This window comes from Entelurus aequoreus, linkage group LG06 (genome assembly GCF_033978785.1).
Source record: "Entelurus aequoreus isolate RoL-2023_Sb linkage group LG06, RoL_Eaeq_v1.1, whole genome shotgun sequence".
In the NCBI taxonomy this organism is placed as follows: Eukaryota; Metazoa; Chordata; class Actinopteri; order Syngnathiformes; family Syngnathidae; genus Entelurus; species Entelurus aequoreus.
The window spans coordinates 83,321,206-83,347,798 of NC_084736.1; the positions used below are offsets into that span (position 1 = coordinate 83,321,206).

At 40.9% G+C, this 26,593-nt stretch overlaps 1 protein-coding gene across 1 annotated transcript in view; it reads left to right on the forward strand.

Moving 5' to 3' along the window:
• The window catches only part of LOC133652762 (fibrosin-1-like protein), a 498,516-nt gene that overhangs the window by 455,306 nt on the left and 16,617 nt on the right, over positions 1–26,593 (forward strand). Inside the window, exon 4 of the mRNA XM_062051814.1 lies at positions 5,849–5,878. Within this exon, the coding sequence (XP_061907798.1) occupies positions 5,849–5,878 (30 nt within the window). The remainder of the gene's footprint in view (positions 1–5,848; positions 5,879–26,593) is intronic.

The following is a 26,593-nucleotide window of genomic DNA, read 5'->3' on the forward strand; positions in this document are numbered from 1 at the left end:
CATTACGGAAGTCATTTTCCTGCAAATGATAGTGCGGCACCTTGGCGGAGGGAGGGAGACCTGGCCGCAGTGGAGAGTGCAAACCCGCTTAATCGCTAAGGTGGCGGTAACTCACATTGTCTATGTCAGACCTGGGCAAAGTACGGCCCGCAGGCCACATGCGGCCCGTTAATATTTACAATCCGGTAGTGTAATAATGCTCATTGTCATTTCTGTATTATTTTTTATTTCACTAACTGCTTATTTGTTATCACTTTTACCATCATATTTGTACATGTCATATTTGCTCTATTGTTGTTGTTGTTTTTGTCCCCCTCTTGTCCCCACAATTTCCCCTTCTGTCTTCCTTTTTTTCTCTTTCTATCCCCTCCTGCTCCGGCCCGGCTGCACCAAATGATAATATAAATACATTTAAAGGCCTACTGAAAGCCACTACTACCGACCACGCAGTCTGATAGTTTATATATCAATGATGAAATCTTAACATTACAACACATGCCAATACGGCCGGGTTAACTTATAATGTGACATTTTAAATTTGCCGCTAAACTTCCGGTTCGAAACGCCTCTGAGGATGACGTATGCGCGTGACGTAACCCGGGGAACACGGATATGCCTTCCACATTGAAGCCAATACGAAAAAGCTCTGTTTTCATTTCATAATTCCACAATATTCTGGACATCTGTGTTCGTGAATCTGTTGCAATCATGTTCATTGCATTATGGAGAAGGAAGCTGAGCAAGCAAAGAAGAAAGTTGTCGGTGCGAAATGGACGTATTTTTCGAACGTAGTCAGCAACAACAGTACACAGCCGGCGCTTCTTTGTTTACATTCCCGGAAGATGCAATCAAGATGGAAGAACTCGGATAACAGAGACTCTAACCAGGAGGACTTTTGACTTCGATACACAGACGCCTGTAGAGAACTGGGACAACACAGACTCTTACCAGGATTACTTTGATTTGGATGACAAAGACGCAGACGTGCTACTGTGAGTATGCAGCTTTGGCTTCTAAACATTTGATTGCTTGACCGTATGTGCGCAACTTTTTTTTGCGTATGTACGTAACTTTTTTTTAAATATATAAGCTTTATGAACCTTGGGTTAGGTGAACGGTCTTTTGGGCTGAGTGATTGTGTGTGTTGATCAGGTGTTTGAAATGTATTGGCGTGTTCTATGGAGCTAGGAGCTAGCAGAGGAGCTAGGAGCTAGCATAACAAACACGCAGGTGTTATTATGCAGGATTAATTTGTGGCATATTAAATATAAGCCTGGTTGTGTTGTGGCTAATAGAGTATATATATGTCTTGTGTTTATTTACTGTTGTAGTCATTCCCAGCTGAATACCAGGTACCGTGAGTATGCAGCCTTGGCTGCTAAACATTTGATAACTTGACCGTATGTGCGCGTCACGTACGTAACTTTTTAAAAATATATAAGCTTTATGAACCTTGGGTTAGGTGAACGGTCTTTTGGGCTGAGTGATTGTGTGTGTTGATCAGGTGTTTGAATTGTATTGGCGTGTTCTATGGAGCTAGGAGCTAGCATAGGAGCTAGGAGCTAGCATAACACGTACCGTACCGTACGTGCGCGTCACGTACGTAACTTTTTAAAAATATATAAGCTTTATGAACCTTGGGTTAGGTGAACGGTCTTTTGGGCTGAGTGATTGTGTGTGTTGATCAGGTGTTTGAATTGTATTGGCGTGTTCTATGGAGCTAGGAGCTAGCATAGGAGCTAGGAGCTAGCATAACAAACACGCAGGTGTTTTTATGCAGGATTAATTTGTGGCATATTAAATATAAGCCTGGTTGTGTTGTGGCTAATAGAGTATATATATGTCTTGTGTTTATTTACTGTTGTAGTCATTCCCAGCTGAATATCAGGTCACCCCCGGCTCTCACAGCATCTTCCCTATCTGAATAGCTGCAACTCCCCACTAGTCCTTCACTTGCACTGTCCTCATCCACAAATCTTTCATCCTCGCTCAAATTAATGGGGAAATTGTCGCTTTCTCGGTCCGAATCTCTCTCACTTCATGCGGCCATCATTGTAAACAATAGGGAACTTTGCGTATATGTTCAACTGACTACGTCACGCTACTTCCGGTAGGGGCAAGCCTTTTTTTTATCAGATACCAAAAGTTGCAATCTTTATCGTCGTTGTTCTCTACTAAATCCTTTCAGCAAAAATATGGCAATATCGCGAAATGATCAAGTATGACACATAGAATAGATCTGCTATCCCCGTTTAAATAAAAAAAATTCATTTCAGTAGGCCTTTAATAAAGTCAAATACAAATAAGGCAACAAGAGAAGTATCCTACACTTCTCTTTTGTAAAGTAAATCTGAACCGCCGACACGGGCACCTACCCTCTACATCAAAAAATATGATTTGCCTGAGAAGCTGGACAGGACAAAAAAAAATTAAAATAGAAAAATTAAAGATTTACAATGCGGACCCCTGGACGTTCTACATAAAAAAAATTTAGACCTTTAACATCAAAACTGTATTTGCCATTATGATGCGCAGTGCTGTTTTAAATGACCGTAAGTATTAAACTATAGAAAGTATTTCAATGGTTGAAATCTGTTAGGAGTTATTCCGGTAATCTACGTCACAGGAGCTGAAACCAGGAACAAAGCAGAGTGGGCGGGGCTTGTTTTCAGAGCAGCCAGCCCCAAACTCATGTGTAAGGAACAGATGCGGAAGCAAATTTTTACAACAAATTTCTGCATAAAAGTGATAATATATCATATTGTAGGTGTTTATTACCCTTTGCATTCATATGTTGCTGTTTGTTACATTTTTGTTGTGTTTTGCTTGATTGTAAAAGATGCACAACTATGGAGGAGCTGGCCTGAGAAGTAAAAGATGTTCATATGTTGTTAATATTCAGTGTTTTATCGGTCGTAGTTAATATTGTAAAACCCGCTTTCTTTATTTTCATGTACATTTTGGGTGTCCCATTCAGTAAATAAACCCCGTAAAATTCCATTCTGTTTTTTGGAGGTGGTCTGTCATAGCTATTTTACAATTCTATCGGACATTGTGACTTTTGGAATTGGTGTTCCTGAAAAAAAGGGACACAAAGACAAATACCGTACAGCAGGTTGTTTCACAGCTAAATGTGTATATATAATTTATATACACATTTTTTCTCTCAATGTGATCCCTGAGTCAAAATATACGCCCAGTTCTGGCCTATGTGGTGTGTGGGAGTGACGCTCCGCTTCTTGCCCAAAAAGTGCTTTATTCATGTATCTTTTGAGTCCTAAAGTAATAGATAGTTTGCATTATTTTCAAGGGTCAGTACGAGGGCTGCACGGATCATGATTTTCTTCCTTTGAGTTTTAGATGACAAGTCTCAGTCATGGTTTTTTGTCACATCAGAATCAGAATCAGAAATCCATCCATCCATCCATCTTCTTCCGCTTATCCGAGGTCAGGTCGCGGGGGCAGCAGCCTAAGCAGGGAAACCCAGACTTTCCTCTCCCTAGCCACTTCGTCCAGCTCTTCCCGGGGGATCCCGAGGTGTTCCCAGGCCTGCCGGGAGACATAGTCTTCCCAACGTGTCCTGGGTCTTCCCCGTGGCCTCCTACTGGTCGGACGTGCCCTAAACACCTCCCTAGGGAGGCGTTCGGGTGGCATCCTGACCAGATGCCCGAACCACCTAATCTGGCTCCTCTCCATGTGGAGGAGCAGCGGCTTTACTTTGAGTTCCTCCCGGATGACAGAGCTTCTCACCCTATCTCTAAGGGAGAGACCCGCCACCCGGCGGAGGAAACTCATTTCGGCAGCTTGTACCCGTGATCTTGTCCTTTCGGTCATAACCCAAAGCTCATGACCATAGGTGAGGATGGGAACGTAGCTCCTTCTCCACCACAACGGATCGATACAGAATCAGAAATATTCTATGAAAAAAATATTCAGTCTAAGCCTGGGCCCCTGGAGAGGTGGTCCAGACTGAGGCCAAGGAAAAGAAAAACCTCATAACCATAGCACACATAAACATGTGTGTAAGAGGGAAACATCAAAGAACACAAAGGACATTAAAGACATTAAAAGAGCAGAGCCAACAAAGAAACATACACACTGTGGTGGCCTCTGCGGTGTTCCACGCCATCGTCTGCTGGGGTGGGGGGGAGCATGGCCAGAGACAGGAGCAGACCCAACAAAGCAACTGAGAGAGCCGACTCCAATAACTAATTCTAGGCCAGTGTCCAGTCAGTATGGATGAGCGAGGATGCGTCCAAGGAGACCGAGGTGTCCGATAGCTGCTCATTCAGCCTAGACCAGGGGTCACCAACGTGGTGGCCGCGGGCACCAGGTAGCCCGTAAGGACCAGATGAGTAGCCCGCTGGCCTGTTCTAAAAATAGCTCAAATAGCAGCACTTACCAGTGAGCTGCCTCTATTTTTTAAATGTTATTTATTTACTAGCAAGCTGGTCTCGCTTTGCTCGACATTTTTAATTCTAAGAGAGACAAAACTCAAATAGAATTTGAAAATCCAAGAAAATATTTTAAAGACTTGGTCTTCACTTGTTTAAATAAATTAATTTTTTTTTTTTACTTTGCTTCTTATAACTTTCAGAAAGACAATTTTAGAGAAAAAATACAACCTTAAAAATGATTTTAGGATTTTTAAACACATATACCTTTTTACCTTTTAAATTCCTTCCTCTTCTTTCCTGACAATTTAAATCAATGTTGAAGTAAATTTATTTTTTTATTGTAAAGAATAATAAATACATTTTAATTTAATTCTTCATTTTAGCTTCTGTTTTTTCGACGAAGAATATTTGTGAAATATTTCTTCAAACTTATTAGAATTAAAATTCAAAAAAATATTCTGGCAAATCTAAAAAATCTGTAGAATCAAATTTAAATCTTATTTCAAAGTATTTTTAATTTCTTTTAACATTTTTGTTCTGGAAAATCTAGAAGAAGTAATGATTTGTCTTTGTTAGAAATATAGCTTGGTCCAATTTGTTATATATTCTAACAAAGTGCAGATTTGATTTTAACCTATTTCATCAAAATTCTAAAATTAATCTTAATCAGTAAAAATTACTAATGATGTTCCATAAATTATTTTTAAAAATTTTTCAAAAAGATTCGAATTAGCTAGTTTTTCTCTTCTTTTTTTGGTTGAATTTTGAATTTTAAAGAGTCGAAATTGAAGATAAACTATGTTTCAAAATGTAATTGTCATTTTTTTCATGTTTTCTCCTCTTTTAAACTGTTCAATTAAGTGTAAATATAATTAATTATTAATAATAACATAGAGTTAAAGGTAAATTGAGCAAATTGGCTATTTCTGGCAATTTATTGAAGTGTGTATCAAACTGGTAGCCCTTCGCATTAATCAGTACCCAAGAAGTAGCTCTTGGTTTCAAAAAGGTTGATGACCCCTGGCCTAGACACTGTGAAGCTTGTTGACCAAGTATGCCTTGCATTCACTCGTGTGTGTGAAAAGCCGTAGATATTATGTGACTGGGCCGGCACGCAAAGGCAGTGCCTTTAAGGTTTATTGGCGCTCTGTACTTCTCCCTACATACACAGCAGCATTTTAAAAAGTCATACATTTTACTTTTTGAAACCGATACCCATCATTTCCGATATTACATTTTAAAGCATTTATCGGCCGATAATATCGGCAGCCTGATATTATCGGACATCTCTATTCAACACCTTTGTATTCGCTCCTCTATGTCGATTGTCTGCTAATTCCGATGTTCTTTGCCAACCTGTCATCTCATATTGTCAGCAAAGGCCTCCCGTCTTTTCCACACTGCCTTTTCATGCAAAAAATGGCTGACGTTCTGCCTTCCCGTCCCTTCAGGTGGCGCCGGCAGCAGTGACCCTCCTCAAGGTGAGTGCATCTCCAATTGCCAGGTCTCATTTTGAATCTTGCCTAGCCTCCACTCAATTATACAGCTCAGTAGTTTGAGAAGCGGAGCGGCTAAATCTGCAGCAGGAGATAGAGAGCGGCGAGGAGTCGGGATGGGAGAAACCAAATTGGTGCAACCCTGTCACCCGCTAAAGTGGATCTCATTGCTGGCACGCGAGCCGACCCGAGACAATTAGTCCACTTTGCACAGTGCCAGACCTGGGACTCACTCCAGGGCCGGCACATATAGCCGTCCAGTAGGCTTAGCTAAGTGCTGCAGTTACAACTTCTTAAAAGGGGAATGACGACTAGGATAATTCCTTTGGTGTTTGTATTGAAGGTCGGACACAAAAACAAAGTATTTTTTCGGACCATAGGGCGCACCGCATTATAAAGAACACTGCAAACGAGCGTGTTTAAAGGCGCATTAAAGAGGTCATATTATGATGTACGAACCCCGTTTCCATATGAGTTGGGAAGTTGTATTAGATGTAAATATAAACGGAATACAAATAGTGAGAGTCTAGTCCATAGTGGATCTAACATAATAGTGTGAGAGTCCAGTCCATAGTGGATCTAACATAATAGTGTGAGAGTCCAGTCCATAGTGGATCTAACATAATAGTGAGAGTCCAGTCCATAGTGGATCTAACATAATAGTGAGAGTCCAGTCCATAGTGGATCTAACATAATAGTGAGAGTCCAGTCCATAGTGGATCTAACATAATAGTGAGAGTCCAGTCCATAGTGGATCTAACATAATAGTGTGAGAGTCCAGTCCATAGTGGATCTAACATAATAGTGAGAGTCCAGTCCATAGTGGATCTAACATAATAGTGAGAGTCCAGTCCATAGTGGATCTAACATAATAGTGTGAGAGTCCAGTCCATAGTGGATCTAACATAATAGTGTGAGAGTCCAGTCCATAGTGGATCTAACATAATAGTGAGAGTCCAGTCCATAGTGGATCTAACATAATAGTGAGAGTCCAGTCCATAGTGGATCTAACATAATAGTGAGAGTCCAGTCCATAGTGGATCTAACATAATAGTGAGAGTCCAGTCCATAGTGGATCTAACATAATAGTGTGAGAGTCCAGTCCATAGTGGATCTAACATAATAGTGAGAGTCCAGTCCATAGTGGATCTAACATAATAGTGAGAGTCCAGTCCATAGTGGATCTAACATAATAGTGAGAGTCCAGTCCATAGTGGATCTAACATAATAGTGAGAGTCCAGTCCATAGTGGATCTAACATAATAGTGAGAGTCCAGTCCATAGTGGATCTAACATAATAGTGAGAGTCCAGTCCATAGTGGATCTAACATAATAGTGTGAGAGTCCAGTCCATAGTGGATCTAACATAATAGTGAGAGTCCAGTCCATAGTGGATCTAACATAATAGTGAGAGTCCAGTCCATAGTGGATCTAACATAATAGTGAGAGTCCAGTCCATAGTGGATCTAACATAATAGTGTGAGAGTCCAGTCCATAGTGGATCTAACATAATAGTGAGAGTCCAGTCCATAGTGGATCTAACATAATAGTGCGAGTCCAGTCCATAGTGGATCTAACATAATAGTGTGAGAGTCCAGTCCATAGTGGATCTAACATAATAGTGTGAGTGTCCAGTCCATAGTGGATCTAACATAATAGTGAGAGTCCAGTCCATAGTGGATCTAACATAATAGTGTGAGAGTCCAGTCCATAGTGGATCTAACATAATAGTGAGAGTCCAGTCCATAGTGGATCTAACATAATAGTGTGAGAGTCCAGCCCATAGTGGATCTAACATAATAGTGTAAGAGTCCAGTCCATAGTGGATCTAACATAATAGTGAGAGTCCAGTCCATAGTGGATCTAACATAATAGTGAGAGTCCAGTCCATAGTGGATCTAACATAATAGTGTGAGAGTCCAGTCCATAGTGGATCTAACATAATAGTGTGAGAGTCCAGTCCATAGTGGATCTAACATAATAGTGAGAGTCCAGTCCATAGTGGATCTAACATAATAGTGAGAGTCCAGTCCATAGTGGATCTAACATAATAGTGAAAGTCCAGTCCATAGTGGATCTAACATAATAGTGTGAGAGTCCAGTCCATAGTGGATCTAACATAATAGTGAGAGTCCAGTCCATAGTGGATCTAACATAATAGTGTGAGAGTCCAGTCCCTAGTGGATCTAACATAATAGTGTGAAAGTCCAGTCCATAGTGGATCTAACATAATAGTGTGAGAGTCCAGTCCATAGTGGATCTAACATAATAGTGTGAGTCAAGTCCATAGTGGATCTATCATAATAATATGAGTCAAGTCCATAGTGGATGTAACATAATAGTGTGAGAGTCCAGTCCATAGTGGATCTAACATAATAGTGTGAGTCAAGTCCATAGTGGATCTAACATAATAGTGTGAGAGTCCAGTCCATAGTGGATCTAACATAATAGTGTGAGTCAAGTCCATAGTGGATCTATCATAATAATATGAGTCAAGTCCATAGTGGATGTAACATAATAGTGTGAGAGTCCAGTCCATAGTGGATCTAACATAATAGTGTGAGAGTCCAGTCCATAGTGGATCTAACATAATAGTGAGAGAGTCCAGTCCATAGTGGATCCAACATAATAGTGTGAGTCCAGTCCATAGTGGATCTAACATAATAGTATGAGTCCAGTCCATAGTGGATCTAACATAATAGTGAGAGTCCAGTCCATAGTGGATCTAACATAATAGTGTGAGAGTCCAGTCCATAGTGGATCTAACATAATAGTATGAGTCCAGTCCATAGTGGATCTAACATAATAGTGAGAGTCCAGTCCATAGTGGATCTAACATAATAGTGTGAGTCAAGTCCATAGTGGATCTAACATAATAGTGTGAGAGTCCAGTCCATAGTGGATCTAACATAATAGTGTGAGAGTCCAGTCCATAGTGGATCTAACATAATAGTGAGAGAGTCTAGTCCATAGTGGATCTAACATAATAGTGAGAGTCCAGTCCATAGTGGATCTAACGTAATAGTGTGAGAGTCCAGTCCATAGTGGATCTAACATAATAGTGAGAGTCCAGTCCATAGTGGATCTAACGTAATAGTGTGAGAGTCCAGTCCATAGTGGATCTAACATAATAGTGTGAGAGTCCAGTCCATAGTGGATCTAACATAATAGTGTGAGAGTCCAGTCCATAGTGGATCTAACATAATAGTGTGAGAGTCCAGCCCATAGTGAATCTAACATGATAGTGTAAGAGTCCAGTCCATAGTGGATCTAACATAATAGTGTGAGAGTCCAGTCCATAGTGGATCTAACATAATAGTGAGAGTCCAGTCCATAGTGGATCTAACGTAATAGTGTGAGAGTCCAGTCCATAGTGGATCTAACATAATAGTGTGAGAGTCCAGTCCATAGTGGATCTAACATAATAGTGTGAGAGTCCAGTCCATAGTGGATCTAACATAATAGTGTGAGAGTCCAGCCCATAGTGAATCTAACATGATAGTGTAAGAGTCCAGTCCATAGTGGATCTAACATAATAGTGTGAGAGTCCAGTCCATAGTGGATCTAACATAATAGTGAGAGTCCAGTCCATAGTGGATCTAACATAATAGTGTGAGAGTCCAGCCCATAGTGAATCTAACATAATAGTGTAAGAGTCCAGTCCATAGTGGATCTAACATAATAGTGAGAGTCCAGTCCATAGTGGATCTAACATAATAGTGTGAGAGTCCAGTCCATAGTGGGGCCAGAAGGAGACCATCCCGAGCGGATCGATACTACTATGATTACAACAATATTTTTTATCGTCAAAAAATATTTTTCCGTTTTTTTAAATTCATATTGTGTTTATACACTCAGTAAATATGTCCCTGGACACATGAGGACTTTGAATATGACCAATGTATGATCCTGTAACGACTTGGTATCGGACCGATACCTAAATTTGTGGCATCATCCAAAACGAATGCAAAGTATCAAACAAGAGACGAATAAGTTATTATTACATTTTAACAGAAGTGTAGATAGAACATGTTGAAACAGAAAGTAAGCAGATATTAACAGTAAATTAACAAGTGGACTAATAATCACTTTTTACAGTTTGTCCCTACTACTCAGTGGCCCAGTGGTTAGAGTGTCCGCCCTGAGATCGGTAGGTTGTGAGTTCAAACAAAAATGGCTACCACATCAGGGCTCTCAAATTCTTCCACCATACCATACCATACCAACATTATTTAATAAAGCCCTTTAAAAACAACCAGAGTTGAAGAACAAAGGGCTGCACACCACAAAGAAATGCAGGCAAAGGACAGACTAAAAAATAACATTTAAAACAGATGTAAAATACACATTGAAAAAGAAAATACAAATGATCTTGAGAAAAATTTGTTAGATAACTAGCCGTTAAAAAAGTTAGAAACAGTTTAAAGTCTCAAGCCACACCGAACTCACCCGAGCATACCTTTATGCTTTGCTCTGAGCGTTGCGGCACAACTATGTTTGAAACAGAAAACTTCTCCGCACTTGCCACGAAGTTTAAAGCATCGAATTGTCTAAAATGTCTCGGAAAGATAAGTGATTAGATTATTTGTTATTCCACAACTGGAATGTCCTATAATTATCGGGCAGTTATAGTTTGCTGCCAAAGCTCAGGGCCATTCCTTCACCCAGCACATGCTCCAGAACAAAAGTGAAGCATGACTAAGGTGGGTGGTGCGTAGATGATCAGCCAGCAGAAAGAGAGAAAAGTTTGTCCTCGGCGCTCTAAAGAGACTCAGTGTGACCAATCGAGGTGAAGTGGATGAATGAGGCCATTCACCGGGTGTAATGAAAGAGCTCCTGCTGCGCTCTGAATGAGGGTGGGCCCATCTGCACCACATAGGCGTGCACAAACCAGTGACCTCGAAAATTACCCAGGAAGCACGTTGGGACAGTCACCCCGGCAACAAGCCGGGCTTTGCTTGGTAACCAGTGCCTGGCAGCCTTTTTTAACAGAGAACAGTTTTTGGGGCATTACAACAATTCCATGTGAAATCCACTTTGAAGGACACTCCAAGTTGGGAGGGGAGACGACGAAAGGTCCCAAGAGAAAATCTTTCAGAGTTCTGTGTGGGTTTTGCCCTCAGGACTCTCAATACTTTAAGGCTATGTCTACACTAAGCCGGATAACCCCTTACACGAATAATTATTTAGCCTAAGCCCCGTTTCAGCCACACTGAACCATCGTTTAAGGTTCAATGTTTTATGTATTTCTTGAATCTCCGTTTCTTAACTTTGTATGGACTCATTGATCGTTTACAAACTGAGTTCGGAGAGGAAGTGACGCCGGAAAGACCGCGCCCCACACAGGAAGTGACGTCAGAAAGAACGGTTTCGTAACTCGGAGCTAACCACTGGAAATATGGAGTGGAGTCATCCAGACATGCCCGTGTTTCTCCTTCTTCTACATGTACAGACGCTTGTGGAAATCACACATGAATACCTTAAGAGAAAGCCATTGCAGCTATTTGGGATACAACACTTCTCAGACGGCAAGAGAACTTTCCAATGTCCGGGGTCAGCTGTGATTCTACTTACCGAAAAACTTTGTCCATTTGTCGAAGGAGAGTCAATGAGAATGCGGGCTCCCGTGGATGTGATAAAAAAAAGGTAGCGTGTGCTTTGTATTACCTGGCTGTCGAGGGAAGGCTACGGAAAACGGTGAATGCTTTTGGATTGGCAAAGCAGACTGTATCAGTTATTGTCCGCCATGTATGTCGCAGACTCAACGATAGGTCCAGAGTATATAAAGTCACCAAAAAGGAATGGACAATGAAGGTGAAGGCAAAAGAGTGAGGAGTGTCCTGACCAGATATCTAGATCCCTAGATCAGTGGTTCTTAACCTGGGTTCGATCGGTGAGTCTGCCTAAGGGGTTCGGCGGACCCTCCGAGACACACCCGACTCATCGTGTAAATAAAAACTTCTCCCTATCGGCGTATTACGGATACGGCAACAGCAGAAGTCACACTGATTTGCAGGTGTGTAATTTGTTGTGAGTTCATGCACTGTGTTGGTTTTGTTCTTCGAACAAGGTGATGTTCATGCACGGTTCATGTTGTGCACCGGTAAAAAAACCATATAACTTTGTTTGAATTTGAAAAAAATTCTAAAGAAGGGTTTGGTGAATGCGCATATGAAACTGGTGGGTTTTGGTACCTCCAACAAGGTTACGAGCCACTGCCCTAGATTGATTGATGTAAAATGTTCTTGGTTTACTTCCACGTGTCCATTAAAGATTTGATTCATTTATGAAGGCTCAGGTGTGATTCACTACAAGAGGGCCCCACAGCACACTGGATTCCAGTTCATTGAAATACCACAACACTGGATATTGTTCAGATAAGTTACATTTAAGAACTTGCACACAAAGCACCACTGGAGGTGACTATGAGGGGGTGAGGGGGTCTTAAACGACCATCGTGTGTGTGTGGACAAGGATAAGGTTAGGCGGGGTTTACCCTGGATAACCTTAGAAGGGGCCTAATACCAGCTTGTCTTTACTACCGACATGTGCGTTCGGTGTATACGGTGTTAATTAGGTTCAGAGGTTCTATACCAACACTTTAAGGAGGCTGTAAAATAGATCAGCTTTCCGACTTTCCAGATGAGAGAAATTCCCCACTCCCGAGGGACCGGACATTAAGGTTTACAAGCATTCTCAAGGATCCAGTTCTCGGGATGGGATCTGTGTTATTCGGCCTAATATATTCAGTCTCAATGAGCCGGAGACATGCTGGTCATTGAAGTTCTATTCCCCACCGCCGGTTCCCCTCACGGAACTTTTGACAGCGTGAAATGACAATCCGCCCCTGCACGCATCTCCCACGTCAAAGAGTAATGAGATTGTGCTGCTGGAAATATCACTACAAAGCATCAGGCTCGCACTGGCTTCTGACTGCACCTTCAAACGGCGCTGCCTGCCGGCTCGGCTGCCTGCTGGAAGAGAGAGGAACAAAAAACAATCAGAATCAGAGGCAGAGCGATGGCAAGGGAAGCTCCCCGCACAGAGACAAACGAACACACCCGGGCCTTTCATCCTGGGAGTGATTAGAAATCTGAAATCGTTTTAAAACCCGGCGTTTGAGTGTGTTCGTCAAACGAAAGAGTCGCTCGCTAGTTCTCGCTGCTAACTGCCAGTGATCGGGTCTCTAATTGTGGTGTCGCTGACAAGGCCGGTATGGCTGGGAGCTTTTTAGGCGGAGCTTTTTGCTTCGTTTCCTTTTAGATCCAACCACCAAAGGCACCGGGGGAACAAAAAATCTCTCGCAGATTCTGGTTCTTGTATCACAGACTCATTGCTTTGTGAATAAATGCAGACAAAATTCACACTAATGGGCCCCGTTGCTGGTCTAATATGACCACATAGGTTTTATAGGCAGACGGCAAGACCACAGAACTTTCCTCCAGAAGGTCTTATATTTGTTCATGTGATGTCAGATGAAACAAAAATGAAGCTGTTTTGGCCACAATACCCAGCAATATGTTTGGAGGAGAAAAGGTGAGGTATTTAATCCCAGGAACACCAATCCTACCGTCAAGCATGGTGTTGGTAGTATTATGCTCTGGGCCTGTTTTGCTGCCAATGGAACTGGTGCTTTACAGAGGGTAAATGCGAGAATGAAAAAGGAGGATTACCTCCAAATTCTTCAGGACAAGCTAAAATCATCAGCCCGGGGGTTGGGTCTTGGGCGCAGTTGGGTGTTCCAACAGGACAATGACACACGTCAAAAGTGGTAAAGGAATGGCTAAATCAGGCTAGAATTAAGGTTTTAGAATGGCCTTACCAAAGTCCTGACTTAAACGTGTGAACAATGCTGAAGACATTTTTGGTGATTTAACCCCCAATTCCAACCCTTGATGCTGAGTGCCAAGCAGGGAGGTAATGGCTCCCATTTTTTATAGTCTTTGGTATGACTCGGCCGGGGTTTAAACTCACAACCTACCCATCTCAGGGCGGACACTCTAACCACTAGGCCAGTCTTAAAAGTAGACCATTTTTAGAAACAACATTTTAAATCTTGGCAAGTGGCAAATAATTCACGGTGTGAGAACCAGCATCCTCTGCACTGGACATTTCACACTATTATGTTAGATCCACTATGGACTGGACTCTCACACTATTATGTTAGATCCACTATGGACTGGACTCTCACTATTATGTTAGATCCACTATGGACTGAACTCTCACTATTATGTTAGATCCACTATGGATTGAACTCTCACTACTATGTTAGATCCACTATGGACTGAACTCTCACACTATTATGTTAGATCCACTATGGACTTGACTCTCACACTATTATGTTAGATCCACTATGGACTGGACTCTCACACTATTATGTTAGATCCACTATGGACTGGACTCTCACTATTATGTTAGATCCACTATGGACTGGACTTTAACCCTATTATGTTAGATCCACTATGGACTGAACTCTCACTATAATGTTAGATCCACTATGGACTGAACTCTCACACTATTATGTTAGATCCACTATGGACTGGACTCTCACACTATTATGTTAGATCCACTATGGACTGAACTTTCACCCTATCATGTTAGATCCACTATGGACTGAACTCTCACACTATTATGTTAGATCCACTATGGACTGGACTCTCACACTATTATGTTAGATCCACTATGGACTGGACTCTCACACTATTATGTTAGATCCACTATGGACTGGACTCTCACACTATTATGTTAGATCCACTATGGACTGGACTCTCACTATTATGTTAGATCCACTATGGACTGGACTTTCACCCTGTTATGTTAGATCCACTATGGACTGGACTCTCACACTATTATGTTAGATCCACTATGAACTGGACTTTCACACTATTATGTTAGATCCACTATGGACTGGACACTCACTATTATGTTAGATCCACTATGGACTGGACTTTCACCCTGTTATGTTAGATCCACTATGGACTGGACTCTCACACTATTATGTTAGATCCACTATGGACTGGACACTCACTATTATGTTAGATCCACAATGGTCTGGACTCTCACACTATTATGCTAGATCCACTCGACGTCCACTGCACCAGTCGCCCTAGAGAAAACATTGATTGATTGACTGATTGACATTTGTGTTTTCCATAACGCCGAAATATCCAACTCTGACAAAAGAAATAGACCAAGTACAAACGTCCACTGCAAAGGACGCAGGTTCTCAGGGGGATATAAATAGTTGCAGGCTTTAGGCGAGGGAGAAAGGGGGCTAGAGATGACAGTGAAGGCATAGCTCATAAAAATGACTATTATAACAACATTAATTGATGCTGCTGAGTGCCATATGTGGCGCCATATGGAAACACCGCCCCAGAGGCCTGCTTATAATAGACAGCCCGCAGTGGTGCACACAAACTTGGCACGTTTACAAACAAGAGACGGGCATTAATACCAGCCACATACACCGAGCAGGGGAAGGAAGTGGCGGATGGTGAAGGGAGCGAGGAAATCAAGTTACCTCGTTACATGTGTTTCTTTTTAATTGTTGTCTTCGCTCGGATCATACAACTGCTACTCATGTATCGCCTACCAAATGAAGAGATTATCTCTGTTTGGGAATCGGGAGTCGTTTGTAATCATCGCATGTCTCCGCCGACAGTTCTTTAATTACAGTAATAAATAGCCCCTCCCTTGGGAGTTGATCAGACCTCCCTCTGTCCTCCCAACTGTCACTCCAACCACAGACGCCGTCTAGTATTCCTTTCACCGCACACTTATTGGAAAACACTCAGGCAGGGGAAGTTGTTAACATCGTTGATAACATCTCGACTCTTTTTAATAGCGTCGTGGTAGGTAATTATGGTGGGGTTATCAAAACGAATGGGAATGGTGATGGTTTATTGATGTTTAACGTTAAACTTGGCGTGGTTACGCCTGCCAATCGATCCCACCCGAAAAGAGTGGGAAGAAGCACAATGTAAATAAAAAATCTGTAAAAAAACGGTCATGTACTGGCAGCTAACGAAAACCATAAAATTTAAGTAAAACATTGTAAACCAATTAATGATCAAAAACATTATATTTACAGACATTTTCATGAAACGTTTTGCGGAAAAATATCGTAAATTTACAGATTTTTACTAAATTATTTAGATCAGGGGTCACCAACCTTTTTGAAAGCAAGAGCTACTTCTTGGGTAGTGATTAATGCGAAGGGCTACCAGTTTGATACACACTTAAATAAATTGCCAGAAATAGCCAATTTGCTCAATTTACCTTTAACTCTATGTTATTATTAGTATTTAATGATATTTACACTCAATTGAACGGTTTAAAAGAGGAGAAAACACCAAAAAAAATGACAATTAAATTTTGAAACATAGTTTATCTTCAATTTCGACTCTTTAAAATTCAAAATTCAACCGAAAAAAAGGAGAGAAAAACTGGCTAATTCGAATCTTTTTGAAAAAATTTAAAAAATAATTTATGGAACGTCATTAGTAATTTTTCCTGTTTAAGATTAATTTTAGGATTTTGATGACATGTTTTAAATAGGTTAAAATGCAATCTGCACTTTGTTAGAATATATAACAAATTGGACAAAGCTATATTTCTAACAAAGACAAATCATTATTTCTTCTAGATTTTCCAGAACAATAATTTTAAAATAAATTCAAAAGACTTTGAAATAAGATTTAAATTTGATTCTACAGATTTTTTAGATTTGCCAGAATAATTTTTTTGAATTTTAATCATAATAAGTTTGAAGAAATATTTCACAAATATTCTTCTTCGAAAAAACAGAAGCTAAAATGAAAAATTAAATGTATTGATTATTCTTTACAATAAAAACAATAAATTTACTTGAACATTGATTTAAATTGTCAGGAAAGAAGAGGAAGGAATTTAAAAGGTAAAAAGGTATACCTGTATGTGTTTAAAAATCCTAAAATCATTTTTAAGGTTGTATTTTTTCTCTAAAATTGTCTTTCTGAAAGTTATAAGAAGCAAAGTTAAAAAACATTATGAATTTATTTAAACAAGTGAAGACCAAGTCTTTAAAATATTTTCTTGGATTTTCAAATTATATTTGAGTTTTGTCTCTCTTAGAATTAAAAATGTCGGGCAAAGCGAGACCAGCTTGCTAGTAAATAAATAAAATTTAAAAAATAGAGGCAGCTCACTGGTAAGTGCTGCTATTTGAGCTATTTTTAGAACAGGCCAGCGGGCTACTCATCTGGTCCTTACGGGCTACCTGGTGCCTGCGGGCACCGCGTTGGTGACCCCTGATTTAGATCAACCACCTTTAATAGAGTGACGATGCAAACAGTTCTGCAGAAAAATAACTTTATTCTACAGTTTTTCCAATTTATTACGATCAAACACCTTTGAGACACTTGTGATTTAGGGCTGTATAAATAAACATTGATTGATTGATTGATTGAAGTGACAATGCTGGCAGTTCCACAGAAAAATACCATTATTTTACAGATTTTTTCTGAATTGTTAAGATCAACCACCTTTAATAGAGTGACGATGCAAACAGTTCTGCAGAAAAATAACTTTATTCTACAGTTTTTCCAATTTATTACGATCAAACACCTTTGAGACTCTTGTGATTTAGGGCTGTATAAATAAACATTGATTGATTGATTGATTGATTGAAGTGACAATGCTGGCAGTTCCACAGAAAAATACCATTATTTTGCAGATTTTTTCTGAATTGTTAAGATCAACCACCTTTAATAAAGTGACGATGCAAACAGTTCTGCAGAAAAATAACTTTATTCTACAGTTTTTCCAATTTATTACGATCTAACACCTTTGAGACACTTGTGATTTTGGGCTGTATAAATAAACATTGATTGATTGATTGATTGATTGATTGAAGTGACAATGCTGGCAGTTCCACAGAAAAATACCATTATTTTGCAGATTTTTTCTGAATTGTTAAGATCAACCACCTTTAATAAAGTGACGATGCAAACAGTTCTGCAAAAAAATACCTTTATTCTACAGATTGTTAGCATGGACATAGACTTTTATATAACAAGCTACATATTTAATGAAAGATAATTACTGTGATTTTACATGAATTTAAAAGTAATTTAAGAAAACAGAAAATGCCATGTATAATTAATTTGGTATTTTTCTGTAAAAGAAATAGAAATATACATAGTTTGTCATTACTGGCATATTACTTAAAATAACAGGGGGATTGTTTATTTACAGATAATGTCTTCACTTCTACAGTTTTATAAACTATTTTAAAAAAATGGAAAAATTACAGTAGAAATTTAGAGTAAATTAACCATAAAAATATGATTTTTTTTTTACAGTGCAGAGCTCATAAGTTAGGGTCATTCCACTGAATCGGTGCCATCTGCATTCCCGGTAATTAAAATGTATAAACTGCTCAAAAAAATAACTGTTCCATTTTTTTTTACTAAGCAAAATGTCTTGCGCATTGATCTAATTGCATGTGTAATAATAAATAAAATGCAAAATCTGATTTTAAACAACGGGAAATATTATACAGTAGGGGTGTAACGGTTTAGAGGTCACGGTTCGGTTGTATTTCGGTACAGTAAGAAAACAACAAAATATACATTTTTTGATTATTTATTTACCAAATTTGTAAACAATGGCTTTATCCGTTTAACATTGGAAACACTATAATAATTCTGCCCACGTTAATCAACATTAAACTGCCTCAAGTTATATTCTTATCAACATTTGATAGCAGGGACCCTGCCATTCAAAACTAGGATGCTGCATTACTAATGATTAATGTAACTATAGCTGAAAAAATAGTACAATAGCAATAGGAGAGACTATTCATCCCTGAACACCATGGAGTTCATGTAGGCTTTATTATGCAGTTACATTATTATATCAACTATCAGAGACAGAAACTCTTCATTTAGCATAATGTCCTTTTTTGCTGCTTCAACATAGCTCAATCAACACAGAAAAAGGTAAAGTGAAATAACAGACAGACAGGGCTTTGCTGTCCATAACACACACGCACACAAACACCGCAAATTGAGCTAACGTTACGCTAAAAGCGAATTAGCCTTCACCTCAAGCCAGGACTGCGAGCGAGCTGAACTGCCTTTTATATTTCTAGAAGGTCAACGGGCTCATAGTGATGTTACTAGTAGTTGACTGGGAGGTGTTTATTATCATTTGGGGAGAGCCCGCAGCCTGATGATTACCTGCTAAACGCTAAGCACTGACTACATGCGCTCTGAATACGCACTGCTGATTGGCTGTTACCGCTCTGTTTGTAACCAATCAGATGGTTGTGTGGGTGGGACTATGCTGGGTGCTGTGTAGAGGACTGACAGAAACAGAGGCAGAAGGAAGTGGAGGCGGCTACTTAATATGTCCGTGTGGAAACTCGTTCGGTACACCTCCGAACCGAACCGAAACCCCCGTGCCAAAACGGTTCAATACAAATACACGTACCGTTACACCCCTATTATACAGTAATTCATTATTTAATTGTCTACTCCATGGTTTACCCCTGGTTCAAGTAATATTTGTCACGGGGTTGTGTCGTTTGAGCAATAAAGAGTTAATGTATTGTTCCAGGTTTTTGTTCCTGCTTTGTTTACAAAAAAAACAAAAAACAAATATCGTAACTGAAAAAGTTAGTACGAAGTAGAGGAAGTGAACGACTCGGTCGTGCAAACGAACCATTAAAAAAACGTCCTACCTGTTAGCAGCCTCCCCGGCGGGTCAGCCCTGAAGTCCAAACGATGAACATGTATCCATAAAAATATGAAGAAGCTGCAGATGCTGCATATGAATCCCCTTCCTACTGTACATGGTAAAATGGTGTTGTTTTGAGAGGGCTTATCCGAGGTCGGGTCACGGGGGGGCAGCAGCCTAAGCAGGGAAGCCCAGACTTCCCCTCACCCCAGCCACTTCGTCCAGTCCCTCCCGGGGGATCCCGAGGCGTTCCCAAGCCAGCCGGTAGACATAGTCTTCCCAACATGTCCTGGATCTTACCCGTGGCCTCCTGCCGGTCGGACGTGCCCTAAACACCTGCCCATGGAGGCGTCCGGGTGGCCAGATGCCCGAACCACCTCACCTGGCTCCTCTCCATGTGGAGGAGCAGCGGCTTTACTTTGAGCTTACTCCGGATGGCAGAGCCTCTCACCTTATCTCTAAGGTAGAGCCCCACCACCCGCTGGCGAAACTCATTTTGGCCACTTGTACCCGTGATCTTGTCCTTTCGGTTATAACCCAAAGCTCATGACCATAGGTGAGGATGGGAACGTAGATCGACCGATAAATTGAGAGCTTTGCCTTCCGGTTCAGCTCCTTCTTCACCACAACAGATTGATACAGCATCTGCATTACTGAAGACGCCGTACCGATCCGCCTGTCAAGCTTCCCTGTGGCCTCCTACCGGTCGGACGTGCCCTGAACACCTCCCTAGGGAGGCATCCTGACCAGATGCCCGAACCATCTCACCTGGCTCCTCTCCATGTGGAGGAGCAGCGGCTTTACATTGAGCTTACCCCGGATGACAGAGCTTCTCACCCTAAGGGAGAGCCCCGCCACCCGGCGGAGGAAACTCATTTCGGCCGCTTGTACCCGTGATCTTGTCCTTTCGGGCATAACCCAAAGCTCATGACATGTGCTGTTGACCTCTTGGCCAGGTCACCCTTGTGAAAGAGATCTTGATCTCAATGGGTTTCTTATCTGGTTAAATAAAGGTTCTATTCTATGACCATCGGTGAGGATGGGAACGTAGATCGACCGGTAAATTGAGAGCTTTGCCTTACGGCTCAGCTCCTTCTTCACCACAACGGATCGATACAGCATCGGCATTACTGAAGACGCCGCACCGATCCACCTGTCGATCTCACGATCCACTCTTCCCTCACTCGTGAACAAGACTCCGAGGTACTTGAACTCCTCCACATGGGGCAGGGTCTCCTCCCCAACCCGGGGATGGCACTCCACCCTTTTCCGGGTGAGAACCATGGACTCGGACTCGGAGGTGCTGATTCTCATCCCAGTCGCTTCACACTCAGCTGCGAACCGATCCAGTGAGAGCTAAAGATCCTGGCCAGATGAAGCCATCAGGACCACATCATCTGCAAAAAGCAGAGACCGAATCCTGCAGCCACCAAACTGGATCCCCTCAACGCCTTGACCGTGTGCCTAGAAATTCTGTAAAGTAGGTCGTGGAATGCAATTTGCTCGTAAATGTAGGTACCATAGTTCAATCTGTATTATCATATTGAAAGTTCGAAAATACAGAAATGTAAGTTTCTCTTGAGAGAGTTACAAGTGAAGGGCACTGATTTGGTGGACTGGCCTTTCTAATCGTTAAGATTAAATATTGATTATTCTTAAATTCTTACATTCTGGACAGAATTGTGTATAATTTAGGTCATTAGATTCAGCTGATACTGTAAACTAGCCTGTTCTCCGAGGGAATCTGTACCAAAAGAGTATTTCCGGCTCTGTCTGTGGCTTCAAAGTACATGTTCCCTTCACTGTTGTGCCATGTCCAGAGTGGGGCGTAAGAAACAACAACAACAACAAAAAAGCAACCCTGAGGAAAGAGTTGTCAACCATCCTGTTGAGTTTCATCGAATGTGAGTCGGAACAAGAATAGCGTACAGCTGTTTCCTCGCTGGCACAAAGATGAAGAGCAACCCCGTGAAAAGGGAAACACACTAAAGGGAGGAAGAGGGAGAAAGCTCACCGCTTTGTGATGTGCACTGATGTAGCTCCAGCTTCAGGTCAAACGCTTCCAGTGTTTTGTGTTCATCTTCATCTCGTCTCCCCAGTGCTCCTCTAAATTATTCACAGCCTGAAGACGTGCATTGTGGCTTGCCTGTCTCCTCCTTCACTGCAAGCTCGCTGTCTTCCTTGCTCTGTTCCATATCATTCCTAGTCTTCGTCACGGCCAAGCTTGTTCCAGAACACTTTTCCAAATATTTTAATCATCCACTCAGTGGTCATGCAACTGTTAGTAGTCATTATTTTTGCATGTCTGCGTGTCATTTCAAGGAAGCTGCTCTTGATTTACGGACGAAATGCAGTTTGCAGATATCTTGTAATTTGCACGAAACATTTGTACCAAACAGTTACCGTATTTTCCGGACTATAAGGCGCACTTAAAAACTCAACAGTGCGCCTTATAACCCGGTGCCCCTAATGTACGGAATACTTCTGGTTTTGTTTACCGACCTCAAAGCTATTTTGTTTGGCACGTGGTGTAAGGATAACTAGTAGATGGCAGTCAAACATAAGAAATATGCGTAGACTGCACTATGATGGCAATATGACTCAAGTAAACAACACCAACATGCTACATGTTCCTTTGAAAATATATAACATTACACACGGCGCTAAAAAAATCTATCAAAATGTTTTAGTACGACTTTGGTAAGCTATGAAGCCGCACCACTTCAACATTGGAGTATTATTATGGTAAGACATATTATCTGGCGTTTTGTTTCGCGATATTATGAAAAAGAAACTTTTCTCATCTTCTGGTACCTGCTGATCTGTATTAGGGATCTGCGTGAATCCTAAAAAATTGCATGCATCCGCCTTTGTAGTCCGTGGCGACCCCGTAGTCGATAAGCTTCTTCTTTTTCTCTATCTTCTTGTTATGGGACATTCATCCTCCGCTGTTGCCATTTCTAATATAAAGTAGTGTAAAGTTCTTACTTATATATGTCAGTAAACGCGCCATGAAACCGCGAAAACATACCGGTGTAGTGAGTTGAAATTATTCACCCAAGGAACTTTAGTTATTAGAGAGTTCCGGTCGGACGGTTTTTCACTGGACACTCCCCCACCGGACCTGTGCCCCCACCGGACCTGTGCCCCCCTACACCCCCCTCCACAAGGGAGAGGGGGGCAGAGGAGAAAAGAAAAGAAACGGCAGATCAACTGGTCTAAAAAGGGGGTCTATTTAAAGGCTAGAGTATACAAATGAGTTTTAAGATGGGACTTAAATGCTTCTACTGAGGTAGCATCTCCAACTGTTACCGGGAGGGCATTCCAGAGTACTGGAGCCCCAATAGAAAACGCTCTATAGCCCGCAGATTTTTTTGGGCTCTGGGAATCACTAATAAGCCAGAGTTCTTTGAACGCAGATTTCTTGTCGGGACATATGGTACAATACAGTCAGCAAGATAGGATGGAGCTAGACCGTGTAGTATTTTATACGTAAGTAGTAAAACCTTAAAGTCACATCTTAAGTGCACAGGAAGCCTGTGCAGGTGAGCCAGTATAGGTATGTTTATAAGTATATAAAGGTATATACAGTATAGGTATGTTTATAAGTATATAAAGGTATATACAGTATAGGTATGTTTATAAGTATATAAAGGTATATACAGTATAGGTATGTTTATAAGTATATAAATGTATATACAGTATAGGCGTAATATGATCAAACTTTCTTGTTCTTGTCAAAAGTCTAGCAGCCGCATTTTGTACCAACTGTAATCTTTTAATGCTAGACATAGGGAGACCTGAAAATAATAGGTTACAGTAATAAAGTTACAGTAACGCATGGATAATGATCTCAGCGTCGCTAGTGGACAAAATGGAACGAATTTTAGCGATATTACGGAGATGAAAGAAGGCCGTTTTAGTAACACTCTTAATGTGTGACGCAAACGAGAGAGTTGGGTGGAAGATAGTACCCAGATTCTTTACCTTGTGTAATTGTTTGGTTGTCAAATGTTAAGGTGGTATTATTAAATAGATGTTTTAAATCCATAATGCTGCTTCATCATCCTATTTATTAGTTGAGTTCAGATTTGGTTTCACACATGTTAACTTGACCTAAATCTTGCTAGCATTTCAGAATGAGAGCGTGCACTGAGCACATGACTAGAAAGGGCAGATAAGTGCTCTTCCTGCCATAGCCACAGGTCATTCATTTGGAATTCTCTACCCGTCCTATGATGTTTGATCATTGCAGAGTTGCGACCAGAAGGTACTCGGAAAGCCGGAGAGTTAAGTGAAGCTTTTCCCACTTTCCTCAAACCGTATCTAGCCCAAACCACCGACCCACCCTCACAATCGCTGTCACCCAGTATGAGGCCCCCTCTGGCCTGATGACAAGCCGAGCGTGAAACGCTTGACTGCCCCCTTAAATTAGCAGTAGAGCCCCCCCGGCGGCACATGCTTCTCATGACCAGCACACAGTGGGCCCCTGCCAGATTCTTTTCATTACGGCGGCGGCCCGCCAGCCGCTTGATTTTTCCTCGTTCTGCCTACCAACACTTCCCTCTCCTTTTGCTTCTCCCTTGTGCTGGCCAGAGTGCAGCAAACAGCATCTGTAGTGCAATGACTTGTATCACACAAAAGCTAGGTTTGGGGAATATAAAAAAATTATTCGTATTTTCCAGACTATAAAGCGCACTTAATTTATTTTAATTTTTTTCTCAAAAACTCGACAGAGCGCCTTATAACCCGGTGCGGAATAATTCTAGTTTTGCATACCGACCTCGAAGCAATTTTATTTGGTACATGGTGTAATGATAAGTGTGACCAGTAGATGGGAGTCAAACATAAGAGATACATGTAGACTGCACTATGATGGCAATAGGACTCAAGTAAACAACACCAACATTTTATATGTTCCATTGAAAATATAGAACATCACACAGGGCGCTCAAAAGTCTATCAAAATGTTTTAGTACGACTTTGGTAAGCTATGAAGCCGCACCACTTGATGTGCTTCAACATAGGAGTATTATTATGGTGTGTGTATAAGGTAAGACATATTATCTGGCATTTTTTTTCGCAATATTATACAAAAGCAACTTTTCTTACCTTCTGGTACCTGCTGATCTGTATTTGGGATCTGCATATATCCTGCACATCCGCCTTTGTAGTCCGTGCCGACACCGTAGTCGATAAGCTTCTTCTTTTTCTCTATCTTCTTGTTATGTGACATTCATCCTCCGCTGTTGCCATTTCTAATATAAAGTAGTGTAAAGTTCTTACTTATATCTGTCAGTAAACTCGCCATGAAAGCCCTAAAACATACCGGTGTAGTGAGTTTACATTATTCACCCAAGGAACTTTAGTTATTAGAGAGTTCCGGTCAGACGGTTTTTCACGTTGTTGTTGTTCTTTTGACACTTCTTCCACTCCCATCCTTGCACGCTACACCGCTACAACAAAGATGACGGGGAGAAGTCGCTGTCGAAGGTGAGCCACGTAAAATAAGACCGCCTACAAAACAGCGCATCCTGAAGAGACTGTCAGAAAGCGGCTTGAAGATGATCTGTAAAACATCATCTATGCAACATTTTGAGCAAAGAACCACCATTACATGTTATGTAGACCACAAGGAAGTCTTTTACATTTAGAAAAATATCCTAATAATATGACTCCTTTAATGCGCCCTATAACCTGGTGCGCCTTATATATGAAAAAAGATCAAAAATAGACCATTCATCGGCAGTGCGCGTTATAATCTGGTTATTCTTATTAACACAGATGTGACAGAAAAACGTTTAAAACGCAAAGTATGGCTCCACTTTGCAATTTTTTTTGGCTATGCCATACATGCTAATAATACGCATCAGCGATTTTACATGGCAATTTGAACACTTGCAAATTTGGAATTGAAATCTACAACTAAGATACGCATTACAATCAACAGCAATTGTGAAACAAAAGACAGCTTGTCTTTTAGTAGTAAGTAAACAAACAATGGCTCCTAATTTAGCTGCTGACATATGCAGTAACATATTGTGTCATTTATCTACCTATTATTTTGTCTACATTATTAAGGACAAGCGGTAGAAAATTAATTATTAATGTACTTGTTCATTTACTGTTAATATCTGCTTATTTTCTCTTTTAACTTGTTCTATCTACACTTCTGTTAAAATGTAATAATCACTTATTATTCTGTTGTTTGGATACTTTATATTAGTTTTGGATGATACCACAAATTAAGGCATCAATCTGATACCAAGTCGTTACAGGATCATACATTGGTCATATTCAAAGACCTCATGAGTCCAGGGACATATTTCCTAAGTTTATAAACATAATATGATATTTTTTTAAAAACGAAAGAAGATTTTGTGATGCCAAAAAATATCATAGTAGTATCGACTAGATACGCTCCTGTACTTGGTATCATTACAGTGGATGTCAGGTGTAGATCCACCAATGGTGTTCGTTTACATTGTGACGCCGGTGAGCTACGGTGTGTAGCAAAGCATGTTTAGCTATTCCTCGTACTGCAGGGATGATACTTGTAAGAAACGTACTTTATTTGTTGCCATGGAGACGAGGATTAGTGATTTAGAAGTAGCTACAACACTGCAGACTGGGGCTGGATGTTAGCCGCTAGCTAGCCATGTCTCATAGCACCTCATCCGGTGGGCGTTTCAGTGTTATAACTTCACTTTTATCGTTAGTTTTTAAGCCAAAATGCGTCCGTTCTCCCTTTTCTGTCTACACTCTGTGTCTGCTTGTAAGTACTCCGTGTGTGTGCACTGCGGAACATGCTTGTCTGCTCTTAAACCATCAATGACTCGACGGGGGCCAGGGGGGCGGGGTGGCGGACTGGTACTTTTCAGAGGCGGAATAGTACCGAATATGATTCATTAGTATCGCGGTACTATACTAATAGCGGTATACCGTACAACCCTAGTGGAAACACAAAACAAATTAGGC